We start from the raw sequence: 10,724 nt of genomic DNA on the forward strand, positions 1-10,724 counted from the left end.
TTAACAGAAATATAACTTTGACATAAGTTTACTAAAGCCCTTATAATGAATATGTATAAGTATGCAGACAATATGACTGTTATATATGCTGCTAATGGTTAATCGATCGATGGACTGTCAACATGTGTAAAAAAGAAATCTACACAATAATAACACAATGTCCACAACGGGTATTTGTTAATTGTCCCATTGGCCATGCATGCAGGGTTTCAGAAACACACAACTTCTATGATGTGGCACCTGGGATTTTACCCACAACCTGCAAATACGAAATGTATACAGTAATAAAGATGTAGAATAAAACAAGAGGCCCATGGGCCACATCGCTCACCTGAGTAACTTTGGCCATGCTGTTCATTACAAGACTTCCCCCCTTGTAATACCTATTGTGGCCCCGCCCTACCCCCAGGGGCCATGATTTGAAAAATTCAGAATCTACACTACCCCAGGATGCTTCCACATAAGTTTCAGTTTTTCTGGTCCAGTGGTTCTTGAGAACATTTTGAAAGATTTTTCCTATATATTTCAATGTAAAACTTTGGATTCCCTATTGTGCCCCTCCCCCCCGCCCCCATCCCCGGGGTCATGATTTGAACAATTTAGAGTGTACACTACTTGAGGATGCTTCCACATAAGTTTCAGCTTTTCTGGCTCAGTGGTTCTTGAGAAGAAGATTTTTAAAGATTTTTCCTATATATTTCAATGTAAAACTTGTATTTCCTATTGTGGCCCCGCCCTACTTCCGGGGGTCATGATTAGAACAATTTAGAATCTACACTACCCCAGGATGCTTCAACATAAGTTTCAGCTTTTCTGGCTCAGTGGTTCTTGAGAAGAAGATTTTTCAAGATTTTTCCTATATATTTCAATGTAAAACTTGTATTCCCTACTCTGGCCTTGCCCTACCCCCAGGGGTCATGATTTGAACAATTTAGAATCTACACTACCCCAGGATGCTTCCACATAAGTTTCAGCTTTTCTGGCCCAGTGGTTCTTGAGATGAAGATTTTTAAAGATTTTTCCTATATATTTCAATGTAAAACTTGTACTTCCTATTGTGGCCCCGCCCTACCCCCGGGAGTCATGATTTGAACAATTTAGAATCTACACTACCCCAGGATGCTTCCACATAAGTTTCAGCTTTTCTGGCTCAGTGGTTCTTGAGAAGAAGATTTTTCAAGATTTTTCCTATATATTTCAATGTAAAACTTGGATTCCCTATTGTGGCCCCGCCCTACCCCCGGGGGTCATGATTTTAACAATTTAGAATCTACATTACCCCAGGATGCTTCCACATAAGTTTCAGCTTTTCTGGCCCAGTGGTTCTTGAGAAGAAGATTTTTAAAGATTTTTCCTATATATTTCAATGTAAAACTTGTATTTCCTACTGTGGCCCTGCCCTACCCCCAGGGGTCATGATTTGAACAATTTAGAATCTACATTACCCCAGGATGCTTCCACATAAGTTTCAGCTTTTCTGGCCCAGTAGTTCTTGAGAAGAAGATTTTTCAAGATTTTTCCTATATATTTCAATGTAAAACTTGTATTTCCTATTGTAGCCCCGCCCTACCCCCGGGGGTCATGATTTGAACAATTTAGAATCTACACTACCCCAGGATGCTTCCACATAAGTTTCAGCTTCTCTGGCCCCTTGGTTCTTGAGAAGAAGATTTTTCAAGATTTTTTCCTATATATTTCAATGTAAAACTTGTATTTCCTATTGTAGCCCTGCCCTACCCCCGGGGGTCATGATTTGAACAATTTAGAATCTACACTACCCCAGGATGCTTCCACATAAGTTTCAGCTTCTCTGGCCCCTTGGTTCTTGAGAAGAAGATTTTTTCCTATATATTTCAATGTAAAACTTGTATTTCCTATTGTGGCCTCGCCCTACCCCCGGGGGTCATGATTTGAACAATTTAGAATCTACACTACCCCAGGATGCTTCCATACAAGTTTCAGCTTTTCTGGCCCAGTGGTTCTTGAGAAGATGATTTTTCAAGATTTTTCCTATATATTTCAATGTAAAACTTGGATTCCCTATTCTGGCCCCGCCCTACTTCCGGGGGTCATGATTTTAACAATTTAGAATCTACATTACCCCAGGATGCTTCCATATAAGTTTCAGCTTTTCTGGCCCAGTGGTTCTTGAGAAGAAGATTTTTTTATGATCCCACCCTATTTTTGTCTTTTCTTGATTATCTCCCCTTGTAAGGGGACTTGGCCCTTTATTTTAACAATTTAAACTCCCCTTCCCCCAAGGATACTTTGTACCAAGTTTGGTTAAAATTGGCCCAGTGGTTCTTGAGAAGAAGTTGAAAATGTGAAAAGTTTACAGACGGACGGACAGACAGACGGACAGACGGACGGACGATGGACAACAGGTGATCAGAAAAGCTCACTTGAGCTTTCAGCTCAGGTGAGCTAAAAAGTGTTCAACAATATCAGAATTACATCAACTTCATTAATCACCTATATGAATAAACAAAATAAAATGCATGTATTTGTAATGTGCATCTATCATATTTATACAATTTGTTATATTTGCATTCATTGATTGATCCAATAAAAGTGAATATTTCCTTTGCAATTTGTCATGCACATAGTATAGTTATTTTGAAATTCAACACATGCTTGAACAGTGCTTGAAATAACCAGTGCCTGACTGGCTTAGACATATAAATTCGCTGCGGGTGAACAAATTTGTCTGTATCGACACACAGCTGGATGTGTTAAAATTGCTTATTCTTAAAATTACATAGATAAATCTCTCTCAAATCCCTTGATTGTACTGTAACAAGCCAAGTGGCAGAACTCATCAGTCTATACAGTCCGGATTGAAAGTTATGTCAACTGAGTTGTAGTCACCTAATTGCTTTAAAGAGCCAAGACATCTTTTTACCAGCTGCAGAGCAGATGATATAACAACTTCTATGGTTTTATTACATACATGTATGTAATAAAAATAATTTTTGATAAAGACAATTCTCTCAGGCAAGTAGATCTTTACAGTGAGTTTCAAACAAATATTGGAAGACAACACTTACAGCGTACTTGTCCTGACTATACAGATATTCACCAAATATCAGGGACTTTACATAACAACATCCCTGTATTCTGACCTTTGAGAGATGGACTTTACATAACAATCTCCCTGTATTCTGACCTTAGAGGGATCCACTCCTGTGAAGGCTTGTACATGTATATATTCACCAAATGTCAAGGACTTTACATAATAATATCCCAGTGTTCTGACCTTAGAGAGATCCACTCCTGTGAGGGCTTGTACAGCAGGAGGTAGCTGGCTCACCAAACGACTCACTTCACTGGTCGTTCTGTCATCTCCAACCATTACAATCTCATCTGTCTTAGCAAGAGGGGCGGAAACCTCAGCAGCAATCTGAGTGAAGAAATTTATTATTTGGATTATTACAGAACTGTGTGGAGCAAACTTGATTAACTTCATCAAAAATACAAATAATTCTCAATAGTGTTGCCTTTACTTACCTTTGGCAGAGTCTCCAGAACCAGAGATAACATAGCAGCTTCTCCGTACTGTTTGTAAGCCGAGGCCTTAAGTCTCATCTTCTCTGCCTCTGCTTTACCCACACACTCAATTGCACCAGCCTCAGATCCACCAATCAGACGGATTCTCTCAGCCTCGGCATGTGCCACCTCTACTGTCTGTCTCCTACAGAGGAACACAGTATCATGTAAAGAGTATCAAACACACTCCTAAAGTAAACTTTCAAGACACTTATGTTTAGATAGATGTCCAAAAACATCTACATACAAGTTCATTCAAAAAGTATGGAACTTTGTGCATGTCAGGTAACCAGCATATACAAAATACATTTCAGAAATATATTAGCATTTTCATACAAAATGCATCAACACCATTTTATTAACTTGCTTTGTGTAGAGGAAAAGAAACTTAGTTTGAAAAAAAATCAGTATCTAATATTAATATTTAATTAATATTGAAGCAAAATTTTTTTTTGATAAGCTGTGCCTTAAAGTAATCTTGACTTTGTTGTGAATGAGACAGTCTCTATTCAAAACAAACTTTTTCCCTTGCAAAATATGTAGATGTAATTCTCATCAACTTTTAAAATAAAGAATAATAAAAATGTGTGATTACATGGTATTTTGATAACATTAAGCTTTTTAAGAATCATGTATGCATCCAATCAACAATAGTCAAAGAAATTAAGGATTAGCTCCCTTTGAAAACATCACCTACTTGTGCATAACCATCTTTCCCCTTCCAAATACAAGAACTTTATTACATACATGTACATTTGCATCAAATTACACTAACCTTTGACCTTCAGCCAACTGTTCCACCTTGTAAGCCTGGGCCTCTGCTGGTCTCTTGACGGTAGCGATCAGTTCCTTCTCCTTCCTCAGGATTTCCTTCTCCTCCACATCAATCAGTTTCCTCCTCTCCACCACTTCTATCTCTATCTCCTCCTGTCTGATCCTCTGTCTCTCACGAGCTCCCTGTAGCTGGTACGCCAACTCTGCTTCAGCTTTCTGTGGACCACAATTTATTTATCATATTGATAAAACATTCACATAATGCCAACAGACTCTAACAGATGATAGAAGTGTCTTTCACAATCTTAGACAATCAGACTCTTTTTGACGAAAACTTAATTAAGCTATTTGTATGATGATCTGGTTGATTGACAGATTTTACCTTGAACTTTAACATTTTCACTAACCTTTGCATTGACCTCCATATCAAATGAGGCTTTCATCATCTGGTACTGCCTGGAAGAATCGGCAATCTTTGTGTCTGCTTGGAATTTGGTGTCCATCAGCTGTTTGTCACACTCTGCTTCCTGTTTTAAAAACATATGTCACAAATTAGTAACCTGTGGTTTTTGATTAGATAATATTGTTCCGTTTCTTTGACAGTTTTATTTGAAGAAATGATATTTCTAATGCCATTCACATAATTAAATTCAAAAGAGACTTTCAGAGTCTCATTGTCAGTGCATACTACAGAGCCTATAAAACCGTACCATAATAGTAATCTAAGATACAATAATGTACTGTTTCATTTAGAATACGATAGGATTTTATATGCATAAATGTATATTTCCAAAATGAGGTCATCCCATCCTACTTTTGGGCTGCAACATAATCAAAGTCATCATGCCCCTAAAATACATTAACTAGCATAGTTCAATGATTCTAGGCCTAAAACTATCAGAAATATTATCTGAACACACACACATGCATACAAACACAATCATGAAGTGATACGAAACAATGTCCTTGCAAAAGAAGGAAATACAGTCAAACCTCATTATCTCGAACTTGAAGGAAGGGACCGAGAAAATACTTCGAGATGACCAAGGATTTGAGATATCCAGGGTAAAATACTTAAGGAATAAGTAGTTGGGACCTCAAAATTACTTCGACATATCCATGATAATCAAGATATCCGTGTTCGAGATACCAAGGTTCAACTGTATATCAATACTAAATAAGTTCATTGCTAAGTGCAAAGAATATACAAGAGAATCAAAGTAAATTCATTGACACAATGATTTAAGTAAGAAAAATCCCAGGAATACATGTATCTTACCCTAATTCCTGCATCCCTGTTTGCCTCTGCTACACCAATATCCGCATCTCTCTTAACATTGGCAGTCTGGGCTCGCCCAAGAGACGTCAGGTATTCCACTTTGTCACTGATGTCTTTGATGGTAAAGCTAAGAATTTCAATCCCCATCTTGCCCACATCTGGGGAAGCAACCTCTCTTACCAGCTGAGCAAACTGATCTCTGTCCTGGTAAATTGCCTCCACAGTCAAAGTACCTGGACAATATAACAATCATGTTAAAGAGATCTGTCATTAAATTTCATAATCATGATTATACTGACCACATTATATTTATTGCCAATTACAGAGTTATTATACATACCCAGAATGGACCTGAGATGACCCTCTAATGTCTGCAGAATTACTGATTCAACATGATGGACACTTTTTCCCAGGAACTGTTCACAAGCAGTCTTCAATAGCTCTGGTTCTTTCATGATCTTGACCTGAGCGACCCCTGTCACAGTAACTGGCACACCCTCAGAGGTTTCTACACTTTCACATACAGGGTTCAATGTCATTACTTCCAAGGATATCCTGAAATAAGATTCAGATATACATGTGTTTGATGTATAATCGCTTTTTTCTTGCAGTAAATGGGAAAGGGGCCTGCCCCTCCATTGTTTTTGTTGACACTATATAAATATATGTTGAATTGAAATATTATAGTAAACATGATACCAAGTTTTGAGAGGGAAAATCCATAAAAAGTAGCTTTGTTTTCTATAGTATACTATATATTGGCAAAATTATTGGGGGGGGGGGGACTTCCCCATCCCTAAGGCCATGTGGTCTAATAAAATATTTTCAGGCATTTATTTAAACTACAATTTAACATTCTTGTGCCAGCAACAGAAATTTTATACATCATTTCATGGTAGTGATATCACATTATCAGAAGTTGCTATGTTAAATGACTTACCTTTGAACATCAGTCACTAAACACCATGACCAGCCCCATCCTCCAACAATGGTCTTCCTCCCTTGGGAGCCACAACAGCCTCCTGTTGTTAAGATAGAGCAGAACATTTGTCACATACATAAATTGTTTCAAATAATTACATAGAAATTTAATTTTGACAGTTTAGGGATTTAAAATTTTCTCATTTTTTTTTTTTAAGTGTATCTTTTTTAAAGATATATACATAAAAGGACTCATGGATTGTATCAATTTACTCCATCCATACTTATCTGATGCTGCAGTTTAAAATTAACCTCATTATGAACTGCCGCACCAGGGGGTCATAACATAAAGGGTACTTAAGTCTAAGACCATGCTTAAGTAGGACTTAAGTACAGTCTTAAAGTTAAGACCATAACTAGAAGCGTGCTAAGATTTGACAATCTTAGCAAAACTTAGGCGGCCGGTAGAGGTGACTTAAGTATGTCTTAACTTTCTCATGTTTCTTAAACACATATTTAGAACTATTTAAGGTTGATTTATTATATTAAAACAATCCTCTATTAATATCATGCATTAAAAAAATAATTTTCTCTATCTAATACACTTGTATAGGAATTTTAGTTTTTCGTCCGGGGGAAGGGGGGGGGGTATACATCACTTATTCCAATATCACTCTCTAAATGACATGCATGTAACTGCAAAATATTATTTTTGGGATACGTGTGAAATATTCGTGGGACCTAGGTCAACACAGACACTAATCATTGTAAGTAAATTGTATACAGTAATCATAAATTTGTTGGCTCACTGTGAAAAAATGAGATGAAATGATTTTAAAAATTGCAGGCGAAGTAAAGGATGATGAGTAGAGAATCAATAAATATTTTCTGTATATTAGATTGAATGTAGAACGCAACAAGTGAGGATTCAGACAGGGGTTCACTACCGTTAACGCTCAAGAGAGAGAGAGTTGATAAGTTGGAGATATACGAAAAATTGTTTTCTGAAAATTCTTTTCCACCCTTCATTAAATTGTAAATAAGTATATTATAAAACGTCTGTAGTCTCTGCTTGCTGATATGGGAGGGGAAAAAAATTCAAAATGCCCCTGTTTTTTTTTTTTTTTTTTTTTTAACTTTTTTATTAAGAGTTTCAATTTCAAGTACCTAGACGTTCGGTTATCGGCCATATCTGCAAGAGTGACAATTTTAAAGCAAGTGAACATTTGTCAAACGGAAGAATAACAACAAACGGTAAACTGAAAACATCGTAGGCTCGAGTGATAAACAATATTCATGCATTTACAATGAATCACTAGTGCCACTTTGTGATCGTGCAATATTTGTTTTCAAATATTCAGAATTATTTAAACAGAATTAATTTTAACTAAATCAAATCTAACCTAGCTAAAACCGATAGGTAAGGACGTCAACTCTAATATACATGTGATTAAAAACGTAACTAAATCATTTTTACAAATACATATATAAATAAATTGGAAAACTAGGATGATCAATAAAACATATTATGAACTTAAGTTTGACTTAGCTAAGACCTAGCTAAGTCCGTTTTATGTTACGGTTTAAGACATACTTAAGTAGTACTTAGGCAGGTCTTAAGATTGCACCTAAAACATACTTATGACCCTACTTAAGTCAAAAACTTAGCAAGCTTTATGTTACGACCCCCTGGTGAATGCCTATAAATGCTAGTGTTACTACGACGTAAACAGGTACAAGTGTTTATAATATCAGGGTGGCTAATTAATTGTAATATATGAATTAAGAAATCAAAACATGGTCTTCAAGCGGAAGAGCAATTTATGTTTGGGTGTTCGGGCCAAAGAAATGCTGCTGATGGATGGGCTGGGTCACTGTAACATAATACCGGAACTGCATTCATGGCTATCTTCCCGAGTATTATCGCCAATGGATGTAGCATTCAATTTTTGCAAATTTGAGAGGCCTAACAAGAAAATTACCTGAAATTATCAGTGCTTCATTTGGTCCAACAGTGTTTATGTTCCCCATCTTCTACAATCTCCGAGGTATTGCTCAAGATGAGACTATTAAGCAATGTAGCCAACAATATTTTGGTTATTGTGAAATCGGGTCGCTTACTGTAAAAGTCAAACTGGAATAGATCAGAAGATCCGGACGGATCAGAGCAAGACCGCGGGCGCACCTTAGCATGGTGAACAAGGTTAGCTTTTAAAAAAAAGCTGAGAGTCAGCCACTGGAATACAGAAAGTTTCTTTCTTGTTTTGTGATGGTATATGATTTGTTTTATCCATCATGTTGTGTTCATTAAAAGTCATTGTCGTCTAAGTTAAAATTCGCCCAGCCGTTTTGTTATTTGTAACATAATGCTGTACATAATAAATAATAAAGCATAGAATAAATTTTAGTTAGGTTACATCGTGATCTTTATGATGACCTCCAATTAATTTCTCTTGGGCGCGGACATCAGATACAGTTCGTCTCAGAAATGAACAAAGCCATTGTGATCCCAATCATTGAACGTTGAAGAATGTATACATTTTCAATTTTAATTTACTGTTAAATTCTATAAATGATATAGATTATGATGCTTAAAAAGAAGGTAGACCTTGGGTTAGATTGTGTTAATTATTGGGTAAAAGTTTTTAATCGTGCAGGTTAGAGGCAATGCATGATAGGGGAGGGGGAGGGGTGCATACTGAATGTATATTTAATTCAATTTCTAAATTTAACGTAGGTCGCGGGTTTGCTGACGTCGTTAAAACTGGGTACGCAATTTATATGATTTGGGCGACTTTCTTGTGCACATTTGATTATGACGTCACAATGAAAAAGAAATCTGCGATGATTTTTGTTTTATTAAATTCTTCAGTATATCATTATTTAGCTATAACTTTTCTTGGAATTGGTAGTTTAGTGCTACATTATTTAAGCAACAACTTATCACAAATAATGAAGGCTTTTTACGATTTGTAAAGTCGATACAATACTTAGATAAAACTTTTGTTGGAATTGGTAATTAATGAAGAAGGTTTATTCGAATGATCGGCACTGGAAATATTAAAAAAAATTTAATTATTTGTTATCAATCGCATCTTCTCGGGCCTTTCCTGCAATCTTGGAAAAAGAAGTGGTTGTTTTTCGTCTTGTCGGAAAGGCCCGAGAAATTGAGATTGATTTGTTTTCACTTGGTATCGCGAAACGATATGGACACAAGGTTCAACTGACCTTTTTTTCCTTTGATCGCATTTGAATTATCAGTTTGTTTTATTAAGAAAGAAGCCATTATCTAAAAAAAATCGCAAATACACCTGTTACATCAAAAGATTAAGTTTTATTTTTAAACAGGTTATTTTTTAAAATATATAGATGTACAAGTTTATCATAAATTAAATACTGCTAAGTTACGATGAAACATTAAGAAAATTTTTTAGCGACACTGACCTCCTGTTAAGGGACAGCTATTTGATTCTGAGGGAGAGGTTGGGGGGGGGGGGCAAATTTTACCGAGTCAGATTGTTTATTTTCATGTCGGTGAAGGACAGATTATTTATTTCCAAAAAAACAAAGACAGATTATTTATTTCTTCTTAAATGAAAAGCCTGACAAGCCAAAAAAAAAAAATCAAAGTTGAAAACTCCCGGAGGGGGGGGGGGGTCTAGAACTAGTCTTGGACAGATCATTTATTTTCTTGCCCAGTCGACGACAGATTATTTATTTTCATTGACAACATTTTCGAGGACAGATTATTTATTTCCAAAATCTGTAAGCCCCCCTCCCCCTGAAATGATCATCCCCTAAGCAACAGCTTGCAATGCTGTAACCTACTGTTAAATTCTATAAATGATATAGATTATGATGCTTAAAAGGAAGGTAGACCTCGGGTTAGGTTGTGTTAATTATTATTAGATAAAAGTTTTTAATCGTGCAGGTTCGAGGCAATGCATGATAGGGGAAGGGGGAGGGGTGCATACTGTATGTATATATAATTCAATTTCTAAATTTAAACATTCATTTCAGTGTTATTAGGAAAGAAAAGAATTGCTTCCAAAATAAAGCAATAAACTGGAAATTCAAAATATTTCATACATACTGTACGTATACCCTAGAATGATACTGGATTCCATCTCGCTCATTCTCTCTAATTGGGGGGGGGGGGGCTGTCTATAAATCCGCGCAGTTTCTCTCAACTATCGCAGTTCTA

The 10,724-nt window shown here is 36.3% G+C and overlaps 1 protein-coding gene across 1 annotated transcript in view; it reads right to left on the reverse strand.

The window, feature by feature from the left end:
• LOC133197618 (flotillin-2-like) overlaps window positions 1–8,655 on the reverse strand; it is a 9,587-nt gene extending 932 nt beyond the window's left edge. Inside the window, exons 1-9 of the mRNA XM_061333725.1 lie at window positions 8,503–8,655; window positions 6,540–6,621; window positions 5,940–6,154; window positions 5,600–5,832; window positions 4,728–4,847; window positions 4,322–4,536; window positions 3,508–3,691; window positions 3,257–3,400; window positions 1–259 (exon numbers count right to left, since the gene is read on the reverse strand). The exon at window positions 1–259 is cut by the window's left edge and continues 932 nt beyond it. Coding sequence (XP_061189709.1) covers window positions 227–259; window positions 3,257–3,400; window positions 3,508–3,691; window positions 4,322–4,536; window positions 4,728–4,847; window positions 5,600–5,832; window positions 5,940–6,154; window positions 6,540–6,621; window positions 8,503–8,551 — 1,275 coding nt within the window. The 5' untranslated portion in view covers window positions 8,552–8,655 and the 3' untranslated portion in view covers window positions 1–226. The remainder of the gene's footprint in view (window positions 260–3,256; window positions 3,401–3,507; window positions 3,692–4,321; window positions 4,537–4,727; window positions 4,848–5,599; window positions 5,833–5,939; window positions 6,155–6,539; window positions 6,622–8,502) is intronic.
• Window positions 8,656–10,724: the final 2,069 nt, after the last annotated feature.

Source organism: Saccostrea echinata, unplaced genomic scaffold (genome assembly GCF_033153115.1).
Source record: "Saccostrea echinata isolate AGI-Se365-2 ecotype Australia unplaced genomic scaffold, CSIRO_AGI_Sech_v1 ptg000030l, whole genome shotgun sequence".
Classification (NCBI taxonomy): Eukaryota; Metazoa; Mollusca; class Bivalvia; order Ostreida; family Ostreidae; genus Saccostrea; species Saccostrea echinata.